At 45.0% G+C, this 24,237-nt stretch overlaps 1 protein-coding gene across 2 annotated transcripts in view; it reads right to left on the bottom strand.

Moving 5' to 3' along the window:
• CTPS1 (CTP synthase 1) overlaps window positions 1-13,061 on the bottom strand; it is a 33,900-nt gene extending 20,839 nt beyond the window's left edge. The window contains exons 1-7 of one of the 2 annotated variants that reach the window (XM_032247130.1): window positions 12,930-13,061; window positions 9,083-9,261; window positions 7,576-7,746; window positions 4,907-5,007; window positions 3,649-3,765; window positions 1,163-1,246; window positions 573-653 (exon numbers count right to left, since the gene is read on the bottom strand). In XM_032247130.1, coding sequence (XP_032103021.1) covers window positions 573-653; window positions 1,163-1,246; window positions 3,649-3,765; window positions 4,907-5,007; window positions 7,576-7,746; window positions 9,083-9,248 — 720 coding nt within the window. In that variant the 5' untranslated portion in view covers window positions 9,249-9,261; window positions 12,930-13,061. Of the gene's footprint in view, window positions 1-572; window positions 654-1,162; window positions 1,247-3,648; window positions 3,766-4,906; window positions 5,008-7,575; window positions 7,747-9,082; window positions 9,262-12,214; window positions 12,376-12,929 lie in introns of those variants that run through there. The other variant, XM_032247131.1, reaches the window with a different exon arrangement.
• Window positions 13,062-24,237: the final 11,176 nt, after the last annotated feature.

Below are 24,237 nucleotides of genomic sequence, written 5' to 3'. Positions count from 1 at the left end.
CACACACACACACACACACACACACACACACACACACACACACACGCATGCACGCACGCACATACACACACCAGAAAGATGGGCCCACCGGCAACATACAGGAGACACAAGAGCCCAGAGAAGGACGCAGTTAACCATGAGGGCCAAGGGCCTGGAGTTTGGCAGTTAAAGCTTCTTAGACAACACCATGTCTTTGGTAGACCCTGAAGGATGAAAGTGAGTAGGAGACTGCCAGGCCAACAGGGAGAGAGAGACATGGGTTCTTAACAGAAATTAGCCAGTGCAAAAGTACAATCATAGGAGAGTGAGGGGTACTAGGGGAACAGAAAGATACTTCACTCAGCTGAAGCACAAAATACAAGGAGGCTCAGAGGAGCGGCAGGAGGGACACAAGTGTGTTCGGGGAAGCAGGAGAGGCAGGGTGTGGCAAATCAGAGCCAATGGTGGTCTGTTCTTCTGAACAGCCCCACAATCTCTAATTAGAAGTAACACAAGTCTCACGAAACTGATCAAGAGGCTTCAGGACAATTCGAAGCAAAAAACAACTTATTAGAGATGGAATTTCTACTCACTTGTTCAGGCTCGACGTGGCAGAACATCGATATTTTCTCTTTCACTGATGTGTCAAGTGGATTTGAGCACCTGCAAACCACCTAGCAGTAGAGAACACGATGGCTTAGAGAGAAGGAAAAGATAAGTACGGGATTTTCCTGATTCAAATTAAAACAGACATCACGTTGTTAAGATGAACAAAAATGTTAACTCTCAGCACCAGGCACATAATCCATGAAAATATTATGACCTGTTTCAAAGCAAAATCCCTAAATGCCAAACTGGAGAAACTAAGAGAATGATGGTACAAATGAAAAGATAATGAACTAAAGAGCTCACTGGGGTTCTCCTCCATTAGTGTTCCCAGGTAGAAGGGAAAATGAGAATAAAGGGACTGAGAGGAAAAATAAGGCCTGGGGAGTACAAGACCCAACTCGAGCCAAGAAAGAACATCTTGCAAACTAAGCCCCGGTTCAAAGCACGAATCTTGTTCTCTCCACCATCAATTATCAAGAGCATGCCAACAAGACAGAAGTCTTGTCTGTCATGAAGGAGTGATCTTAACAAGACATACGAGATGACACTGAAACCAGAAATCAGGAAATCTTACCAGATCTGGGGAAAGCCCAAGCCCTCTAAGTTCCCGAACACTATTCTGGGTTGGTTTAGTCTTCTGTTCCCCTGTTGAACTCGGCTATTTTACAAAAGAAAAAAAAAATTAGTTTCTCTCTGATAAGGAATTTTCAAGTATGATTTTCCTTAAACCCCTTTTAATAAGGAAATAGATTATTTGGTCACTTACGTAATTTAGCTTTTATGTTTGTCAAAGTTTTAGAGTCAAATGGTTCTACAGAGTTTGTCCTAAAGGAACAGCGGTACCGGCCCTAACCCACTCTGCCCTTTCCAATCCCTAGAAACAACCACTCTTCAATGGCTGTTGAAGAGTTTGCTTCATTGCTACTTCTTCACATTTACTTGGAGGCATTTTCTATTGATCTTCCTGTTAAATGAGGATCCTGCCCCCATTAGACACTTTCCTGTGCCTGCAGCCTTCTTTTACTGTTCCCAAACCACGTGCCACACTTTTCCTTTCTGTACTAAATCATCTTTCCTCTCCTCTCACAATTAACAGATAGACAGGTTATGTATGGACTTCTAGGATGGAAATCATTTTCTGTTGGATTTTTTTCTTTTAAATAGAGACAGGGTATTGTCACATTGCTCAAATTGGTCTCAAACTCATAGGCTCGAGCAGTCATCCCACCTCTGTCTCCCAAAGTGCTGAGTTTACAGGTCTGAGCCACCATGCCCAGCCTCCACTGGGATTTTTAATGCAATAGCATCACTGTCTTTTAGCTTCCAATATTATTGCTGAAAGGTCCAATAGCACAATAATTCTTGATTTTTCTCTTTAGAGCCTTTTAGAACTTCTACCCCATGACTCTGAACCTTCACAATAATATGCCTGGATGTGGGTCATCTGTCATCCAGTATGCTAGGCACCAAGTGGGCCCTTCCAACCCAGAAACTGATGTTAAGAAATTTCCTTCAAGTGTTCAGATAAGGGGTCAGAAATTTTTTTCTATAAAGGGCCTGATAATAAGTATTTTAGGTTTTGTGGGCCACACAGTCTCTGCCGCAACTATTCAACTCTACTGTTTTAGTGCAAAAGCAGCCGCAAGACAGCACATAAACAAATGGACACAGCTTTATTTCCATAAACCTGATTTCCAAAACCTGGGGAGTTAGGCTGATGTGGCCACATGCTATCGTTTGCTGACCCCTAGGGTTCAGATCATACTTCCATTCCTGTTCTTATTTTTTGGAACCCCTATTATTTGGAAGTTAGAACTTACGAGCCGGTCCACTAATTTTCTTACCTTTTCTCTCCTATTTTTGTCTCTTGGTCTTTTTGCTGTACTTCCTTAGGTATTTTCTCAACTTACTTTCTCTTAACTTTTTCATTACTGCTATCTAACTTTTAATTTCCAAGGATTCGTTTCTGTTCTCTCAGTTTCTTTCTTACAACATCCAGTTCTTATCCAATGGATACAGCTTATCTCCTTTTAATTTTCTAAGAATAGTAATGACAGGTCATTTTTGGTTTTTGGTGTTCTTTTTTTAAGTTTCCTCTGCTTGTAGAGCCTCAGTTCCCTCTAAGTTTCTTTGTTTTTTGGTCTCTTACCTGTTAGAGGCTTTCTCCAAGTGTATGGAGGCCTGCTCATACTTAAATGCTACCTGTAAGTTCTGTGTGAGTGGGTAGGCTTGTCATGGTGAAAATCTGGCTGGCCTATTTCATGGGGAGACTCCAGAGCCAATGTCTTTTATCCCGGGCTATCCACACCCCAGAGGAGAATCTTACAATCTCCCACATGGAATGGCCAGGCCTAGGCATGATGATTCTGGGAACCAAGTGGCAGAAGGCGGCAAGGAGTATCAACAACATAACGTTACACTCAATCCCATGTTTGTAGTCCAGTGTTACCGCCCTCAACTGTCCCTAGTATCTGCTTGTCCAGGAACTCTCTCCAGAGAACAAGCCTCCAGTCTTCAGCCAAGGTGGGAGGAGGCTAACGCCCAACTGTGCACTTTAGGAAAAAGATGTCAGAGTCAGAGTCTTCTGAAGCAGGAGCTACATGAGCCTCGCATTCATCCACTCCGGAGCTTTTGGGGTTCTGCAAGGCAAACGGGGCTGCTTCTCTGCTTTTGTTGCTGCAGGCATAAGATCCAGCACTTAAGGTCAGCTTAGTCAGTCTCTACGCATCCATCTGCTTCCAGCTTCCTAATTTTTGTTACTACTGACTCCTCTCTACAAGATTTGTCTTTAAAAAACAGCCGCTTTACTCCAGTGCCACCATACAGTAAAGACAAATCCACACGGCCAATCCACATCTGCAAATGCAACTGCCCTGATGAATTTTTCAAATGTTTTCTATTTGATCTTTTCAAAAAAGTAGGATTATAACAAATTTATACTTACAAAGTTCTTTATTCCCTGTTTCCTGCACCTCAAGTGAAAACTACTAGACAGTGAGTGAAAATCATTCCAGTTTACCTTTCCTCCCTCCTCTGTATCTCTTTCAATGTCTTACTTACCTGGGGAACTAGACTGACGTGGATGTTACAAAAGTTCTCTCTTTTGACCTTGAATTGGAACTGACGGAAGGCCTCAATAAAGGGCATGCTTTCTATGTCTCCCACAGTTCCACCAAGCTAGAAGAACAAAGTTGTTTCAGAGGTTAGGCACTAAACCCTTCTCTGGCAGTTTAGTTTTCTAACAATCGTTTTGTCTTCCTGATTCAGTGATCAGTAATTACGTAACATGGACTCTCTACCCCTGTAAAATGTTAGTTAATAGGAATTAGAAATCTCTTTGTACTAAAAGGTTACTCTTTTGGACAGGCTCATCATAATAACCCAAAGGTTATTATGGAACTTTCCACATCATTTCAAGAAAAAGGTCAGGTGAGAGAGTTGTCGGAATTTTATCTGTATCACAGTCCCGAAGCCAAAAAAAACCTGTATCTTATCTCTTTAATTAATCATAAATAATTTTTGTACTGAAAAACATCATTTGGCTGCACACAGTGACTCACACCTGTAATCCCAGCACATTAGGAGGCCAAGGCAGGCAGATGGCTTGAACCTGGGAGTTGGAGACCATCCTGGGCAAAATGCCAAAACCCTGTCTCTACCAAAAAAGTACAAAAACTAGCTAGCCATGGTGGTGTGCATCCGTAGTCCCAGCTACTCAGAGGCTAAGGTGGGAGAACTGCTTGAGCCCAGGAGGTCAAGGTTGCAGTGAGCCATGACTGCTCCACTGGACTCCAGCCTGGGTGACAGGGAAAGACCCTGTCTCTCAAAAAAAAAAAAAAAAAAAAAAAAAGCATTAATTCTAAACAAACTGCTGGAACTTTTGAGTCTCCCGCTATCTGAGAAACAGTGAGTTCCAACAGCCAGGATCAGCATAGCAGGAGTAAAGATACTGAAACCAAATGAAGCGCATTCAGAGACGAATGCTCTTGCCAGAGGAAAGCAAAAGATCTGCTGACTTGCTCAAGAGATAGATGAAAATGAAAATGTGTCACACCACTCATGGGTACAGTCAGTACTAAGTGAATCCATAAATGCAAAAAAAATAAAAAAGAAGCAGCACTGTTTCGGCAAAGTTACAGCTCTCCCCTGCATGGCCATTCCACATGACTGTTACTGTGCTCTTACCTGCCACATTGCAAAATACTGCACCAACAGAGATAGGAAGGCCAAGAGCTCCACTGGGAACTGTCTAATCAGTTGTTGATGGCTGACTAAGGAGATGAGTACACTTGTTCACATGCGCAGGAATCATACAAACCTCAATAACACACACTTGAGGTTCCAGGCCATCTTCATCTACAGGTATTAGTGCCTGTCTCATCACCCACTCCTGGATTGCATCTGTGATATGAGGGACAACTGAGAGAGAGAAAACAAACATGAAACTTACACTTTTTCATCTACATTGACTGAGACAAACGCACTTACTGTAAAAACAAACTGTGGCACTCTTGGCCTGGAGAGGGTGGCAATAGGGTTAAGAATACTTTTGAAGCCCCCTTTAACTGGACTCAACAATGTCTGAGCTCACACTTCCTGCAGCCAGATATCCAAGTTGTTTCTGGAAGCACTGCAACAGAGCAAGGTGTCCTGAGCCACACGGGAGCAGGTGCCCTATGCAGAGTCCACCCTTTTGGCCACACACCAGTATGGCCACCCCTATTTGCTCTGAGCTGAAGGTAGGCACATTACACTTCAGTGTTTTTCCAGGAACAAGAGACTTCTGGGACCCTGTTCCATGTTTCCAGTTTACCAAAGGGAAGACAATCCACTGCAGAGAGCCAGCATAGCACAGCACAGTAGAGTGGTTAGGAGCACAGTATTCGGGGTCAGAATGTCTAGATTCAAACCTCAGTCCCACGACTCATTAGCTGTGGATTGAGCCAATTACAGAACCATTTTAAGCTTGTTTTCCCTACCTGTTAAGCTGTGGAAATTTTGTGAGACAGCACCTGTAAAATGCTCCGTAGAGCACCTGCCGAGTCAGTGCTCAAAGAATGCCAGCGATTGCTCAACACTTTTCAAAAATCATAGTTGCTGGGCAGACTGCAAGTTCCTAAAAGGTGAAGATTACTGTTTAACTCCAGGTTACTCCAGTTACAGCAATGCCTCATGCACAAGGATATCCATTTGCCTCACGCAGGAGGATATTCATTATCTACTCCACACACGGTGTCAAAGTGATCTTTTAAAATGCAAGTCAGAATTCATCACTCCTACGCTTAAATTTTCGGTGGCTTCCCACTCCTCTGAGTACACTCTCAGCTTCTTGCTGTGGCCCAGAGACTGGGTAGAACCTGGCTGTGGCCACCACCCCCACTCTCTAACCACCCCCCTCGGTCACTTTGCCTCAGCCTTGCCGGCTTCCCCTCCATTCCTAGACCAAGCAAGCCTTTTGCAGCCTTGGGCCACTGCACTTCTCATTCCATTCTCTCTGGGATTGGCCTCTCAGCTCAACTGGCCTCTCCTGGGAGGCTCCCTGACCACTTGCCCAAAGTGGCTTTCCCCAGTCATTCTTACAGGTAATCTCCATGTGGCCAATGACCTCTCTGGTCTTGTTCATCACATGTGTTACCAGCACCAGCGAGGGTCTGACTATAGTGAGCATTCAATGCAAAACTGATAGATGATGAATAAATACATAGCAAACTGTTTTTTATGTGTCAGGAAGTCAGAGAAACATTTTACTGACTTTTGGTTCCTTTAATCCTCCTAACAAACCAGAGCGGTAAGTGTTGTTATTGTCTCCATTTTACAGAAAAGGAATCCACATGTCAAAGAGGTTAAGTAATTTGCCCATGTGCACAATGCTGGTGAGTAGGGGTGCTAAGATCTAAACATGACCCAATTAGCCCAGAATCGCCAGGGTAGCCCCAGACCAGAGCCAGCTGTCAGTGTGACCCTCAGTTTTCAGGCCAGAAAAGCCTAAAGCCAAAAGCAGATTTGCTCTAATAACTGAAATTAAAGCCACTTTTGAAACCCCCCAAATTTGAGCCACTGTCATTACACTGGATCAGTAGTTTTCCAACCCCACCTTTTCATTGTATTTATTTATTTCTTTTCTTTTTAGGCGGAGTCTTGCTCTGACGCCCAGGCTAGAGTGCAGTGGCACAATCTTGGCTCACTGCAATCTCTGCCTCCCAGGTTCAAGCGATTCTCCTGCCTCAGCCTCCCGAGTAGCTGGGATTACAGGTGCGTGCCACCAGCCCGGCTGTTGTATTTTTAGTAGAGACAGGGATTCACCATGTTAGTCAGGCTGGTCTCAAACTCCTGACCTCGTGATCCTCCCGCCTTGGCCTCCCAAAGTGCTGGGATTACAGGCATGAGCCACAGTGCCCGGCCAGCCCCACCTGTTTAAAGCAGTAAAACATTTTCCTTACATGGATGCCTGTACAAAATCCCAAAACAGCAAATAGCGTAAGTGAAGCAGTGCTGGTAAAAGCTTGGGAGGAACCACAAACCCACTTCTCAGGTTCCTCCTAGTCCATATGGCACTGATGAACAGCCTGGAAACCAGTATACACAATGGATGTTCAGTTCCTTCTCACTTCTATACATAGTAAGTCCCAGATGCACACATACATGCCATCTGGCTTAATGCCCTAATCGAGTTGCCTTTACCACTTTCACATTCATTACTGTGTAAAAACAACAGCCCTCTGGACTTGTATCATGCTGCCATGGATGGACTGACAAGCTTCAATAAAGACGTAGTTCCTCAAATTATTTTTTTAGCGAACAACAATATAATTCTGATTTTTCAACCGAAGGCATAGTTCAATAACAATACCCTGAGAGTTTCATGCTGAAATCACATACAATGTAAATTTTTGTACTCAAAAGGAAATGATACATCTGTGTAGAGGTTGGAGGAGAAAAATTAAACTGGTTACAACTTTTCAACTGTAAAGGTAAATCCAGTCTTACCTTGGACAGTTTTCCCCAAGTAATCTCCTTTCCGTTCCTTGTTAATGACATACTGGTATATCTTTCCAGTGGTCAGATTATTGTCCTTGGTGAGGCGGATGTCAAGGAACCGCTCATAGTTACCCAGGTCAAGGTCTACTTCCCCACCATCATCCAGCACAAAAACCTCACCTGCAATGAACACGGAAAACATTTAGGTTAAGTGAAAAATACCTATACCATGGCACAACAGCAATCCTGAAATAAAACACTCACAACAAGGTGTGTGTGCACGTGATATGAAGCACAGAAATTCACTTCGAGAAAACTAAATATGACACACAAAAAGAAAAATTAGCAGCCATTCTCTAAAAGGTAATTTCGTACTTCTAGCCGGTCAACAAACTCATTCTTAATCAAGAAGAGTTATAAAATAGCATGGGATGGGAAGGAATGACAGCCCAGTAGGCTGTGCATATACAAGACCTTACAGTAGTATAGCATCTGCTGCCAAGGGAAAAAGAACTTTTGGAAAAGTCTCCTAATTGAGCATAATATGGTTTAAAGCATGATAAAAAATATTTGATTCAAAATCTGGATGCATGCGTATTGAGTTTGTGCTGATTATAAAAAATCAGCTTCTGAGCTCTGCTTTTGTTCTAAACAACGTTGTGAAACTGCACACGTACCCCCCATTCCTTTGTTGCACATTCATTCCATGAAACTTCACTCTAGAAATTTTGCCCAGAATGATTCATTCCTACCACCACAATAGGAGACAAGCTCAAACACGGGAACGGAGATAACTCATCCTCTGCTCAACAATTCTGTATTAAATATCACTCTGGTATATGGATCTTTTCCTGACGCTATTTGTTACATGAGAATTTCTGCACTAATGACAATGCTTGTAGATTTTCACCTTAATGCTAGAGAGTAGGAGTATGAATGCAGAATTTTAAAATTTATGAGGTATGTTTTAACATCTCTCCCAGTTTTAAGCAATTAATCTTTGAAGTAAGAGCCACAGTCGCATGTCACACAGTTGACAGGTTCTCAAGAACAATAACAAAGTAAAATGCAGTCAGGCACGGTGGCTCCCATCTGTAAACCCAGCATTTTGGGATTACAGTGGGAGGACCCAAGACCAGCCTGGACAACATGGTGGAACCACATCTCTACAAAAAATTTATAGAGATTAGCCAGGCACGGTGATTTACGCCTGTAGTCCCAACTACTCAGGAGGCTGAGGTGAGAGGACTGCTCAACCCCAGGAGGTGGAGGCTGCAGCGAGCCATGACAGTGCCACTGCACTCCAGCCTGGGTGACAGAGTGGGATCCTGTCTCCAAAAAAAATAAATAAGTAAATTCTGCTTCTTCCTGTCTAGGTGAGAAAACCAGCATTCTGCTATACTAAGGAACATTTTACAGGACAGAAAATAAAAGTTATGCAAACTATGCACATAATTTCCAAGTGCTGACATGTTCTTCCACATTCGATAATTACCAAGAAATGCACTGTGCTTACCATGCTCATAAGGAGAGAATGTCCCTGCATCAATGTTAATGTAAGGGTCAATTTTGATTGAAGTTACATGTAAACCACATGACTTGAGTATTGTGCCCACACTACTGGCAATGATTCCTTTTCCAATTCCTGATATAACACCACCAGTAACCAGAATGTACTTCATTTTACTTTTTGACCTGGAAGAAGGAAAAATGACCGATGAAATAAATGTATCTCAACAAACCAAACTCATCTGGGTTCAAATACTGGCTCTGCCAATTATTAGCTATGAAACCTCTTGAAGCCTCAGTTTCTCTGTCATGTAACTGCAGAAGGTTTTCGTCAGGTTTAAATAGATCATAACAAACATTTCTTGGATCACTGAACGGCTTTAGTCAAATATGAGTAGAAAAACAACTACTACTCTAATAATATAGCTTTTGTTTAAAGCTCTAACAACTAATAACCTTCAGAGTCAACCTAATAAAACCAGCTGTAAGTTGGTTGATAGAACACTATGCCCCAAATGTTTGCTAAAATCACTGCCAGACACTGGCATACCAGGCAGGTGTCTCGTTATTTTCCCTACATGGGAAAAAATTTCAAGCTTGGATAAGCACTCCAGTTCTCCATGAAATAAATAATATCTTTGGCTAAACTACAATGTATCATCAAGGAAACACAGCTCCTCTAGGTTGTAAAAGATAGACTATCTCAGCACTTTGAGAGGCCAATGCAGGTGGATCACGAGGTCAGGAGTTCAAGACCAGACTGGCCAACATGGTGAAACCCTGTCTCTACTAAAAACTACAGAAATTATCTGGGCATAGTGGCTCATGCCTGTCTGTAATCCCAGCTACTTGGGAGGCTGAGGTAGGAGAATCGCTTGAACTGGGACCCGGGACGCAGAGGTTGCAGTGTGCCGAGATTGTGCCACTGTACAACAGCCTGGGTTACACAGCGAGACTCCATCTCAAAAAAAAAAAAAAAAAAGATAGCCTAAAAGGAAAGAACAGCAATATTTAAAAGTGGCTGCAACTAAAACAAAATTCCTTTAATTAAAAATAGTTCTCTGGCTGGGCATCGTGGCTCATGCCAATAAGCCTGTAATCTCTACTTGGGAGGCAGAGGCAGGAAGATCACTTGAGGTCAGGAGTTTGAGACCAGCCTGGCCAATATGGTGAAACCCTATCTCGACTAAAACACAAAAATTAGCCAGCCATGATGGCGCATGCCTGTAGTCCCAGCTACTCCGGAGGTTGAAGCAAAAGAATCGCTTGAACTCAGGAGGCAGAGGTTGCAGTGAGCCGGGATCATGCCACTGCACTCCAGCCTGGGCGACAGAATAAGACTGTCTCAAAAAAAAAAAAAAAAAGTAGTTCTCTTTTGTAATTTTACAACAACTTGCTCCTTATCAGAAATCTCTCCCAGGTACGCCATGAAGAGAGACTATAAATATTGGGGGAGAGGGATATCAGGTAAGAAACCAGTCTGAAGCACGAGACAGGCAGAGGACTCAAAGAGACGGGAGATGAGATTAAAGCCAAACAGCAGTGCCATGGTGGCAGGAAACGGAGAGATGAAAGAAGATTTAAGGGCAGCAGAATCAAGATACATGTGAAAATAGCGTCAACAGGAGGTGAGGAGACCATGATGGGTTCACCACAGAGGATTTATCACTGGTCCCCAGCTTCAGAAGTCTAGAATTCTCTAGTTGGTCAGCAAAACCAAATGTGACCAAAATGAGAAACAATTGCAAAGTAGCAGAAAATGCTTACTTTGGCATGGACAGGACATTTTCCTCCTCAGGAACGTTCCATGTGAAGTCAAATTATGATAAAAACAAACTAAGGAACAAGAAAACTAGAGAGTTGTGCTTGAAGCGTTCCCCCGCCCAGCCCCTCCCCAGAGCAGGAATGAACACACTTGGCAGGGAAGGAATAAATGCTCAGAAGTCTTCCCTGCTCTAAAGGCTCTTTCCATCCTCTGCTGCAGCATTACCAAAAGCATGCTCCCTAGTTTCCGCAAAATGCATATAGGATTCTCAAAAAGGGTTTCATAGATATAAATCAGAAAATTGCTGATAAAACCAAGTCATGTAATGCAAGACTTTTAGGAGTGTTTGGTAAATAACCTCACACTGTGATCGCTGCTATACAGTATGCAGTGTCTCCAAGCTTATCTGATCCTAAGTCTCCCACTTTACAGTTCCTTATTGACACATCAAAATCAGACTTAGGTACATTCTGAGTATGTCCCAACCAGACATATCCTTTACTGAGACTACACCCTGGTCTCCCTAAGTTTTGGATGTTCCTAGCAATTCCTCTGCCATCCTGAGCGAGTTACTTCTACAAAAGATTCATCTCATCCAATTACATTTGATTTGCACCAATTTCACTCTAAGAGGGTAACATCTCTCTCTAGCTTCCTTAGGTTCTTTCTTTAGAATCTTGCAGTCTCAGTGCCTGGCAATAAATACGCCAATGTACACAAAGATTCGGTGGGAAGCTCATTCATTCATCCTTATAGGCTACTGACTATGTGAGATCAGATTTGGGCCCGTATCTCAACCTACTGGCAGTCCAGTTGGAGAGATAAAACATTAACAAATAAATAATTCAGTGATGGTGGAAGCAGACAGAAAACATGTGATGGCTATAAACGGGGAAGAAGAGGGCAGAAGCTTTCAGTACCACGGCCATGAGAGGAAGGTGGGAGAAGTCCTGGGGTCGCCGGCAGAGCCAGGCGGCTCCTGTTTCATATAGGCCTTGAAGGACTTAGAGCACAGGAAAGGGAACAGGGTGAACAGGCTGGTGCGAAGCAGCTAGAGAACAGAGGTAAGGCCAAGAGGGGGAAGGCGGGGAGGGAAGGATATACGGTGGAAGAGGTATAACTGGAAAGGTAGGCGAGGGACAGATCATGTGCAAACCAGCATGCCCAATCTGAACTTAATTCTGAAGGTGACAGAAGGCGAGAGGTTTCCCGGCACATAAGTAATGTAAATCAAGATGCATCAGATAAATTCAACAAAGACTGAGGGTGAAAATGCTTTTTCTTTCAATGTTATGAGATCAAGTGCCAGCCCCATCACTCGTGTGCAGACATCACAGTCAAGTCACCTGAGCTGCCTGCAGCGCGGGTTCTCGCCTCAGGAACAGGGGTGAGAATCTCTGCGCAGCCAGCGTCACAGGGCCTGCTGAGGATTCGAAACTGTAACCAGTGTGGACGCAAGGGAGCCACGCAAACGTGGTGAGCTCAACACCGCCAGCGCCCCGACTCCCGGCTGTCGGGATGGGAGGAAGCTGTGGGGCTAAAGGGCCAGCCGCAAGGCCCAGGGCCCGCGAGCTCCCAGGCCCCCTCCTCCTACAGCGCGGAGCCGCCCCGCCCAGACCCGGAGTGCCAGCACCAGGCGGCTGAGCCCGCGCTGAGGCCCAAGGCCCGCGCCGCCTGAATGGATGGGCGGCCGCCGGGCTTCCTCGCTGACGACGAGCAAAAGGGGCTCCACGCCCCTACGGCCTTCGCCGTCCGACGAGCCCGGCCGAGCATATTCGGCGCGGCCTGGTGCTACGAGGCAGGCCTCGCAGCCTCTGCAGCTGCCCCGCGCCCCGCTCGGTCCCTTTCCTCAGCGCCGGCCGGCCACGAGGCCCGAGCGCGGGAGCCAGCAGCTAGCCGGGCCGGGCGCCCGCCCCACTCCCGTTAAACACGCAGCCCATTGGGCAGGACGCCGTGTCACCTCGCCCCTGATTGGTGGGGAGCGACGTCTTTCACCCCGGCGGCGGGGCTATCCGGCGCCCGGCTGAGCTAGCGTCGCCGACTCCTGAGCGGGAGAACGGTTCCCACGGGATCCTTAGAGTCAGCCTACCTGCGGCCGGCTTCAGATCCTCCCGTCAGCGACAGAGCTGGGCCGGCGACGCGCGCGGAGCCCCGGACAGCCAGTGAACAACCCCGGCCGCACGCGCCCAGCAGTCTTTCACGGAGGCGGGCTCTAGGCTGTGCGCACGCAGAGGGCGGAGGGCGGGGCGTGGCCGAAGTGCGCAGGCGCGGGGCGGTCGCCGCCGCTAGATCTCCTGGCAGTCTTTGCTCCCCTGTGTCGGCGGCGGTTCGAGTCCGGGCTGGTGGCGGGATGTCTGCCCCTTTGCTTCCGTCCCAGCTTGTACCACAAGCTTCCTCTCTTGATGGGGAGGAGGCCTCTTGGGGACTCACGTCTGACCTATTCGTCGCCTGGCCTCGCGTCCTCCCACAGCGGCCTCCTGGAGTTGTGGGCGTTGCCTTGCATCTGATGGTCTTTCACTGCGGGCTCCAGGCGGTGCTGCGCCAGCGCATCTCTGCCTACTGGCGAGGGACGGCAGCTGCGTCACCCCGGCCTCCAAAACGGAAGTGCAGAGGGTCGCGTGGCGCTGACTCCTCGTCGCGGCCTCCCTCCTCCCCACACCTGCCCCGGAGGCGGCTGCTTTGGATGGATGAGGGTCCAGAGAGGAACGACATCATCCAGCTACAGCTCCCTGAGCACCCACTGTGTGCCACGCACTGTGCTGGGCACAGAGGGACCCTGTCCTCGGACTAACGATGTAGAGAGGCACACTGACCAGCTCATTACACTTCATGAGAGCTTGCTGCTGCGGAGATGCTGGTGCCGGAGCAGTGGGTGCCCAGCGCAGGGACTGACCCAAGTCTGGTGGGGGTTGGGAATTCAGGCGGGAAGTATCCCCTGAAAAAGTGACTTTGAAGCAGAGACCTAAGTAGACTGGCAAAGATGGGAAAGGGAGAGCCAAGGATAAGAAAGTGAGGTGTGCTTGAGCCCACAAGTTCGAGACCAGCCTGGGTAACAGCGAGAGACCCCATTTCTTTCTTTTTTTTTTTTTTGAGACTGAGTTTCCCTCTTATTGCCCAGGCTGGAATGCAATGGTGCAATCTCTGCCTCCCAGATTTAAGTGATTCTCCTGCCTCAGCCTACGGAGTAGGTGGAATTACAGGCATGCACCACCACGCTGGGCTGAAGACCAAAATATGCCAACCCCTGAGCTGAACACATATCTTTGTCTTGCTTCTTACTTAGGAGTTTATCGCAGCCTGCTGAGATTTCCTGTTCACTTATCTGTCTCCTCCATACCAGATTGGAATCTCTTTGAGGCTACTTAGCCTTTCTGTAATTTTGTATTTTTAGTTGAAATGGGGTTTCACCATATTGGCCAGGCTGATCTCAAACTCCAGACCTCAGGTGATCTGCCTGCCCTGACCTCTCAAAGTGCTGGGATTACAGGCGTGAGCTACCGTGCCTGGCCTATTATTTTTATAAGAAATGGGGGCCGGGCACAGTGGCTCACGCCTGTAATCCCAGCACTTTGGGAGGCCAAGGTGGGCAGATCACAAGGTCAGGAGTTTGAGACCAGTCTGGCCAATATGGTGAAACCCTGTTTCTACTAAGGATGCAAAAATTAGCAGGGCCTGATGGTGGGTGCTTGTAGTCTCAGCTACTCAGGAGGCTGAGGCAGGAGAATTGCTTGAACCCAGTAGGCAGAGATTGCAATGAACCAAGATCATGCCACTGCACTCCAGCCTGGGTGACAGAGCAAAACTCCATCTCAAAAAATAATAAAAGAAGAAAAAGTGAAGCAGAAGGACTCAGCTCCAAATCTAAAAAATGTTTTGAAGGGCAGGAGGATCACTTGAGTCCAGAAGTTCAAGACCAGCCTAGGCAATATAGTGAGACCCCATTTCTACAAAAAGTGCAAAAATTAGCAGAGCATGGTGGCACGAATCTGTAGTCCTGACTACTCCGGAGCCTGAGTCAGGAGGATTGCTTGAGCCCAGGAATTCAAGGCCACAGGGAGCTAGGATCCCGCCACTGCACTCCAGCCTGGGCAACAAAGTGACACTGTCTCAAAAAAAAAAAAAAAACGTTTGGGATGTCTTTGAAGGTGCTCTGCAGCCACACCTTATTTCAAGAAGCATTTGATGTTTATCAAAGTGCCTGGAACGTAATAGATGCTGAGAACAAACTTGCTGAGGTAATGAAGATGCTATGGGAGATGGAAAAATGAGCCATTCACCCAGTCACTGAATGACCACTTGACATTGTCTTCCTCTTAAAAGCTCTTCCATTTCCTGCCCCATATTCTCCTCAGCCGATGGTCTTGCTTCCCATTTGACAAGAAAATAGAAGGCATCAGGAGATTTTCATATTCACCAACCACTTTTATCTGTGCACACAAGCTCTGCCTTGTCTCCTGTTACTGTGGACAAACTGCCCACCCTCCCAGAGGTCAACCTCCTCTTTGCTCCAAGTGCTACATCTTTTCATCAACTCAAAGACTGTCTAGTATGCAAGTGCCATATCTTTTCAACAACTCAAGAATGTCTAGTAGTTCTCCGTTCCTGCATCATTAGTCTTTCCCTCTCTAGCAGATCTTTTCCATGGTGTGATGCAAACGCTGCAATTTGTTCCATCTTAAAACCCCTCTCTTGACTCTATGCCATTCTCCAGTTCCTCCTCCATTTCTCTATTTCTCTTTTCAGCACAACTCCTAAAAAATGTTGTTTGTACTTGCTGTCTCCAATTTATTCCATCTCTTGAACTCATTCCAATGAGCATATTTTGGTCTTACAATTTTACTGAAACTGATCTTGTCAAAAATTAACCTCCATGTTCTCAGACCTCTTCTTTGTACAACTGCCTGGAGTCCAATCTCTAATGTCCATAAATCCCAAATAAAGACAACAGTGGGCCATATGCAGTGGCTCACGCTTGTAATCCCAGCACTTTGGGAAGCTGAGGTAGGCGGATCACAAGGTTGGGAGTTCGAGACCAACCTCACCAATATGGTGAGACTCCCCCCCCTTCTCTATTAAAAATACAAAAATTAGCCCAGCATGGTGGCAGGCACCTGTAGTCCCAACTACTCGTGAGGCTGAGGCAGGAGAATTGCTTGAACCCAGGAGGTGGAGGTTGCAGTGAGCAGAGATTGCACCACTGCACTCCAGTCTGGGCAACAGAGCAAGACTCCATCTCAAAAAAAAAAAAAAAAAGACAACATTGTGGCTGTATGTGCATAACATGGATGCCTGTGTGTGTGTGCACACACCTGTGTATATTTGCATATTTGGGCTACTTCTCTCCCCCATCACAGGCCCAGTCTCCAGTCTCCTTGTGGGCTCCTGGGTACAGCTATACAGCCCAGAGCTGCCCCCAAATGAACCACTTCCCTAAGAGCATTTGTCACAGCTGGTCATCTCCTCCTTCAAAATGCACTTTCCTCCTTATAAACACGCATTTTAAGGAGTTCATTTCCTCCTTAAAATGTGCCAAGCCTTCACTTGGCTTCTAGGAAACCACTTGCTGTTCATTTTTTCCTATTTCACAGGTTTCTCCTTTTAGGTCTCCCTACCTGGATCCTCTTCCTTTTTCTCTTCCTGAACTATAAACATTGCCGCAAGGCTCAGTTCTAGGACACCTTCTCTCTACAGTCATTCTCTAGTCATTAAAACCATCCATATTCTGACTACTCCCAAATTTATGTTCCCAGACTGGATGTCTCCTGAATTCCAAGTTCTCTTCCAAGCCCAGATCCTGAGGTGGGCCAGGCGTCTCGCCTACATGTGGGCCAACTCTGTGAGCCATTCGTGCTCTAGGGCTCCCCATAGGATCAGGCTGAGGCAGACTTCCTGAAAAGAGCCAAACAGTCCACATTTTAGGCTTTGTGGGCCATTTGGTCTCTTGCAATTACTCAACTATGACTTCATAGCGTAAAAGTAGCCATCGATAGGATATCAATGAAATCAATATGAATGTGACTTATTTCAATAGAACTATGGCTGTGTTCCCATAACGCTTTTTTTTTTTTTTTTTTTTTTTTTTTTGCGAGGGAGTCTCACTCCATCATCTAGACTGGAGTACAATGGCATGCACTGCACCTCTGCCTCTGCCTCCCAGGTTCAAGCGATTCTCCTGCCTCAGCCACACAAGTAGCTGGGATTACAGGCGTGCGCCACCACACCTAGCTAATTGTCGTATTTTTAGTAGAGATGGGGTTTCACCATGTTGGTCAGGCTGGCCTCGAACTCCTGACCTCAGGTGATCCACCGGCCTCGGCCTCCCAAAGTGCTGGGATTACAGGTGTGAGCCACCAGACCCGGCCTAGGCTATTATGTTTTATTTAGTTTCTAATAGATATGTAAATGGCACAAAATTCAAGTGGTAAAAAGGCATACACAGTAAAAGCCTTCCTTCCGTACCTGTTCCCCAGCCACCTAGGTTTCCTCCCAGAAGCAACCACTGTTACCAGTTTCTGGTTTATTCTTCAGGGACACTCTGTGCATGTGTAGATATTCTTTTTGGCTGTATGTTATTTTAATATGACTGTATGATGTTGGATTTTCATCACTTGAGCCAGGTGTAATTACATTATTTAGTGAATTTGTTGGTTTATGTCCTCACTTTGTTCAAGAGAGGATTTAAAGCCACTTGTATGTGTGTCTACAAAATGTGAGCAAAAAACGAGGCAAAGGAAAAGTAAGAATAGGAATTTTCTCTCTTAATGACATTCCATTACTTTCAGGATAAAGTCAAAACCACACTATGATTTATGAGGCCATGCACATATTGGCCTCAGTTTACCTCTCTAGCCACATCACCCACCCCATGCTCCAGCTGCAATGACTCTTTCAGTTGCCTGAACATACCATGTATTCTTTTCCACATATGGATCTTTGCCTAGACCTCTGCTGGCTCTCACTCACCCCCTGCTTCCTGCTTTTTCTTGCTAACATCACATCACATCACATCTCAGCTTGGTCTTCACTTCCCCATAGTAAATTTTCAGGGCAACCTCTCTCCCTCATTAGGGGTTAGCATTTCTCTCTCATTCTTTTATTGCTGCTGGGACTTCCCAGACCATAGCACTTACCAAATTGTATTTTAAGGGGGCGGAGGGAAAGAGGGTGGTTAATAGGTACAAAAAATATATAGTTAGAAAGAATGAATAAGACTTAGTAGATTGGACACAGTGGTTCATGCCTGTAGTCCCAGCACTTTGGGAAGCCAAGGTGGGTGGATCAATGGAGTCCAGGTGTTCAAGACCAGCCTGCACAACATGGCAAAACCCCATCTCTACAAAAAGTACAAGAAAATTAGCCAAGTGTAGTGCTGCATGCCTGTAGTCCCAGCTACTGGCAAGGCTGAGGTGGGAGGATCGCTTGAGCCACAGAGGCAGAGGTTGCAAAGAGCCAAGATGGTGTCACAGCACTCCAGCCTGGGTGACAGAGTGAGACCCTGTATCAAAAAAAAAAAAAAAGAAAGAAAGAAAAGACTCAGTATTTGATAGCACAACAAGGTGACTATAGTCAATAATAATCTAATTGTACATTTTAAAGTAACTAAAAGAGTATAATTGGATTGTTTCTAACTCAAAGGATAAATCCTTAAGGGGATGGATACCCCATTCTCCATGATGTAACTGTTACACATTGCATGCCTGTATCAAAGTATCTCATGTACCCCATAGATATATATACCTACTATGTACCCACAATAAATTTTTAGAAGAACAAATTGTATTTTAATAATTCATTTCCTTGCCCAAATCTCCCACTTGTTCACAAGCTCTGTGAGGTCAGGGACCCTGTTTATCTGACTTACCGTGATATGCCCAGTGCCTAGCTGGTTGTGGCACACAGTAGGCATTTGTTCCATAAATGAATGAGTCCAGAAATTCAATTAGATCGCAAACCCTTTCTGGATGAGAGTCACAAATTTGGCTTTCAACTTCCAAGGAGCCAAAGTGAAGAGGATCAGTGTGACCGTACAATTGCTCAGGAGAAATATCACTTCCTTAAATAACCCTTCATTGATCCCAGGTCCTTTTACCAGCTCCAAGTCCTTACTAGTTTTCCTAGCAGGATTTATCAAAATTGTAACAATTGAGGGAGTAATTGGGTAGTCGTTTTCTGTCTTCCCTGCCAGCCTGTATTTCATTTATGAGTGTATCCCCAGCAGCTCTCATATGGCCTACATGTAGTAGATGCTCAGTAAGTGTTTACTGAATTAATTAAAAAGACCACGATTTCTACTACTGAGCTCAGAAATTAATTTCTCCTTTGAGTCTTCATGGAGAGGATATAGTATATACAATGTAAGAACGAAAAGTCTCAATAGCATTTATACAGAAGACATACAGGCAAGGGTCACAGGCCTGTTCCTTAAAATGATTTCCCTTTTTTTTGAGACATATTTTTGCTCTTGTCACCCAGGCTGGAGTGCAATGGCACAATCCCAGCACACTCCAACCTCCATTTGCCGGGCCCGGTTCAAGGGATTCTCTTGCCTAAGCCTCCAGAGTAGCTCAAATTGCAGGCACTCATCACCACACCCACCTAATTTTTTTGTATTTTTAGTAGAGACAGGGCTTCGTCATGTTGGCAAGGCTGGTCTCGAACTCCTGATCTCAAGGCTGGGATTACAGGCCTGAGCCACCATGCCCAGTCTAAAACGACTTTCAGTAAAGGCTGGTGACAGTGCCACTAAGTGTAATACAGGCAAAGTGATTCTATAGAGAACCAGTGGGTTGCCAATAGGAAACAGTGCAGGAGAGAAGCTGCCTGAAGGTCTGGCTTATTCTGCCAGCTGCTATTTCCTCTGTAAAGGTTGTTCTCTAAACTGAGTGCTGGGGAGATTTGAGGGGCAGTGAATTCAGTACTACACTCTTGAGAGATACATGGAATGAAGCTATTCTGAACATCAGGTTAAATCCAGAGGCTGTCAACAAGCAGATGAGCTTGGGGATAAAATTCATATTCTCCTCAGAACTAACTGATGTCCTTCATAGGCAACATGATGAAATCTCAGAATAATCTCACAGAGACATCTGTTTCACATAGGGCCTATAATCGTGTAAATTACTATTATATGTGAACATACAGTATAATTATACACTAGTACTGCAATAATACATTTAGGGGAAAATGTAGTAAAAGATAAAGAAAAAGCCAGTTTTTAAAATATTCCATCAAACATAAGAATGAATTCTTAGTTGAAGAATATACCATAGTTAACATCACCATACAACCCATATTCGGGGAGCTAGTTCTGATTTCTTGGAATGTTGTTATTATTAATAAAATAGGTGTTATTATTAATAGGTGTTATTACTTTATAGGTGTTATTAAAATAGGTGTTATTATTAATAAAATAGTATGTAACTGTGATTTTGTTATGGTACCCCTATGAGACTTAATGAAAATAAATGGGCCAGGCACAGTGGCTCATGCCTGTAATCCCAGCACTTTGAGAGACCAAAGTGGGAGGATTGCTTGAGCCCAGGAGTTTGAGACCAGCCTGGGTAATATAGTGAAACCTCATTTCTTCAAAAACATTTAAAAACAAGATTAGCCAGGTGTGGTGGCAAGTGCCTGTAGTCCCAGCCACTTGGGAGACTGAGGTGGGGATCACTTAAGTGCTGCAGTGAGCCACAATCACACCACTACACTCTGGCCTGGGTAACAGAGCAAGAACCTATCTCAAGAAAGAAAGGGAAAGAAAAGAAAAAAAGAGGAAGGAAGGAAGGAAGGAAGGAAAGAAGGAAGGAGAAGGAGGGAAAGAGGCAGTGAGGGAGGAAGGTAGGGAGGGAGGGAAATCAGTGAATAAGGAAATGAATACTTTTTAAATCATATATTCTGACTTTGAGGTTCAAAAACACATGGCAAACAAGACATGTTTCACCAACCCCATCTGTGGGAACCCCTTCAAGCCTCTGACTCGTTAGGTACCCCTCACCTGATCTCCAGAACCATCTCTTTATTCCTCTGCTCCAACATGTAAAACATTACACTGAGATGATCTGCACTGGCCACTTTCTAGACCAAAAGAAAGACCTGCCCCTTTTCAGCTTCAGTAACTGCAAGAAGAGGCGGTAAAGCCTCCATAAAACTTCCATAAGCCCCCCAGAACCACCTTAAATATACAATCCATGTAAAAACTATACTCGTTATGCAAACAGAGCTTCAAGCTTCAGTGGAAGCTTCCAACCAGAATGTGGTTGGAAAATCTCCAGAAAGATTTTCATCCAGCAAGCCCTTAATGGAGCCATAATAAACTCCATGGTTATAATTTCAAAATCTAGGGCCAGCTACAATATGTTTTCAAACTCAACAGTTATAATTTCAAATTCTGGGTCTCCAGACATCCATCTAAGAGATATGGATATGTTACTGACTCCAAGAGCAATGGCTCATGCCCCTGTCATGAGTATGATGATCACTTGAAAGGTACCTTTTAAATCTGTGAAAATATGGACTCAGAGGGTATCCAACAACCCCCAAGTTTATATAATTAGCACCTTGATTCCTGTTGTACATAATGAGAGTTTTTTAAATGACCCAACCTTTTAAAATAATTGCATGCAACATATATTGAATCAGAACTCAAGAGGACATGAAAAAAAAAAACACCCATCTGTTTGCAGGTTTAAATACCTGAAAGATTGACAAGCATGATGGGATTGAGATGGTGTTCTGGAGAAAGAAGTTTAGGACTGGTTTATGTCGTAGTTTTGCCATTTAAAAAATTTTACTTATATTTTGTAAACTTTTTTTGGAAGTATAACAGGAATACAAAAAGTGTGAAAATCAGGCCGGGCACGGTGGCTCACACTTGTAATCCCATCCCTTTGGGAGGCTGAGGTGGGCAGATTGCCTGAGCTCAGGAGTTCACGAGCAGCCTGGGCAACACAGTGAAACCCCATCTCGACTAAAAAAATTTTAAAAATTAGCCAGGTGCGGTGGCATGCGCCTGTAGTCCCAACTACTCGGAGACTGAGGGAAGAGAATTTGCTTGAACCTGGGAGACAGAGGTTTCAGTGAACCGAGATTGTGCCACTGCGCTCCAGCCTGGGCAACAGAGTGAGATTCCATCTCAAAAAAAAAAAAAAAAGTGTAAAAATCATAAGCATATAGCATAAAAAATTTTTACATACTTAACCACACTCATATAACCAGTACCTAGACCAAGAAAGAGAACACTGCCCACACCCTAGATGCTCCTACTAATTCCCCTTCCAATTACCACTTCCCCAAGCATAATCACCACCTTGACCTTGAATACCATAGATTAGTTTGCTCAGGTCTCTTTGTACAGCTAAACTTAAAATAGTATTGTCATCTATTAAAGTTCTGAGAATCATTTTTTAAGAACAGTAAAATTTGTAACATTTTACGTGGTTCCCTTAAGTTGTACATGATTCCTCTCACCCTCCTCCATGCCAGATCCTCTTCCTTTTTAGGTAAACATTATCTTTCTCTGATTCTCATTATGCAAACAAAGCAAAGGAGTCTGCAGAACCGGTGTCTATTTCGTTGATTCATTTACCAAACATTTATTGGCATTGCTCATATTCCAGGCATTGTCGCGGACACCAGGGTTACAAAGATAATTACAGCACTAAGAAGGGAGCAGTATTGTAGTGGGGAAAGTGATGGGGTGCTTTTGGAACCACAGGAGGGGCATCTAACACAGCCACAGCACCAGAAGAAGCTTCCCAGAGAACTGTCTCTAAGGATGGGCGGGCATCAATATAGGGAAGGAAGACCAGAATGGCAGGGTAAGGGCTTGTGGGGTACAGTGGAGGGAGGGGTGATTATGTGCTTAATCACAAAGGTAGGACGCTCAGTCTGTTTAGGAAACTGCAAACAGACTGGCCCTGGTGGCTCACACTTGTAATCCAAGTACTCTGGGAGGCTGAAGTAAGAGGATCGCTTGAGGCCTGGAGTTCAAGACTAGCCTGGGCAACATAGCAAGACCCTCTCTCTACAAAAACATTAAAAATTTGCCAGGCCTTGTGGTACACGCCTGTAGTCTCAGGTATTTGGGAAGCTGAGGCAGGAGGATGGCTTGAGCCCAGGAGTTTGTGGTTACGGTGAACTATGATTGCACTACAGGCCGGGCAACAGAGTGAGGCTCTGAAAAAGAGCAAGTCTCTAAAAAAATTAAAATGTTTTAAAATTTAAAATGTTAAAAGAAAACCAAGAACTGTAAACAGTCTATTGTGTATGAAGGAAGACGGGTATTGAGAAGAATTCTGAATTAGACAGTAGACTGAGTGAACATTGAATTTCCCTCCCCTCTGAAACCTCACTAAAACTGTAGTAGTGTTTGAAAAAAATGTAAATCTCTAAAGGCAGGGAGAACAGGAGAGATGACAGGAGTAAAACTTCTGGAAGCCAGAAATTAGATGAATGAATGAAAACTGATCAGACTCACAAAATAAATAAATAAAAAACCAAAACCTCGGCCAGCAGTGGAGAAAACCGAGGATCAGTTTGATTTACATGGCTGGGATGAAAGACTGATGACAGGCATTAGACATTGCACTATTGGAGGAGGAGCTGAGGAAGTGACAATCTGGAGTGGGGAGATGAGGGATCAAAGAGGGGATGAGTCATGATCCTGAAGAACTATCATGGAGCACATATTGGAGCTTGCTGGGAAATCTACGAAGCCAAGTGCATTCAGCTACTGAAGCGGGAGCTTGTGGAGGGATCTATGGGAAACCATGGCCTCTGTGTAGCTACCTCTTCAGTGAGCCCAAGCCTCTGGCGGTGCACCTGGGGCCACTGTGGTCAGCAGGCCCAGAATTTGGGAAGAGGTGCTGAATGTGGGGCAGAGGAGAGCAAGGACAAGCTGGAGCCTGCCGATGACCTCTGCACCTGTCTGTCGCCAAATCTCCCCTTCAGAAAACAATTGCTGTTGCTTCACTTCCACCTCCCCATTCTCATCCCAGCTCCTCTGTGGGCCAGACCCCACTACATAGGGAGGAGGCTTCTGACAAATACAGTTCCAGCTTAACCAAGTGGAAAATAAAACTTGGACCAACACAGGCAATAAGACAGAAGCAGCGCAGGCCCTGCCACCAAGGAGCAACCATACCAGACCCAGACTGCTCATGCGTAGACACTTGCGTTAGACAGAAATAAATTCTACTTTGCTTAAGCTACTGCAAGTCTGGGTCTCGGTTTCTTTAGCCGAATGCATATCCCAACTAAAACACCATCCACTTTTCCACTTGTAATTGTCATTTTAAATTCCCAAGCCCTCCAGATTGTAGATCTGCTACTTGCTGTTCATCCTCTGGCAGCTCCTGGGCTTCCCATTCTGGTTGGCAGTCCCGCACCCACAGCCAGTC

Source organism: Sapajus apella, unplaced genomic scaffold, assembly GCF_009761245.1.
Source record: "Sapajus apella isolate SASKATOON/1434 unplaced genomic scaffold, GSC_monkey_1.0 scaffold62, whole genome shotgun sequence".
Classification (NCBI taxonomy): domain Eukaryota; kingdom Metazoa; phylum Chordata; class Mammalia; order Primates; family Cebidae; genus Sapajus; species Sapajus apella.
The sequence above is the reverse complement of the archived record's forward strand: the minus strand, read 5'-3'. Positions and strand labels throughout refer to the sequence as shown.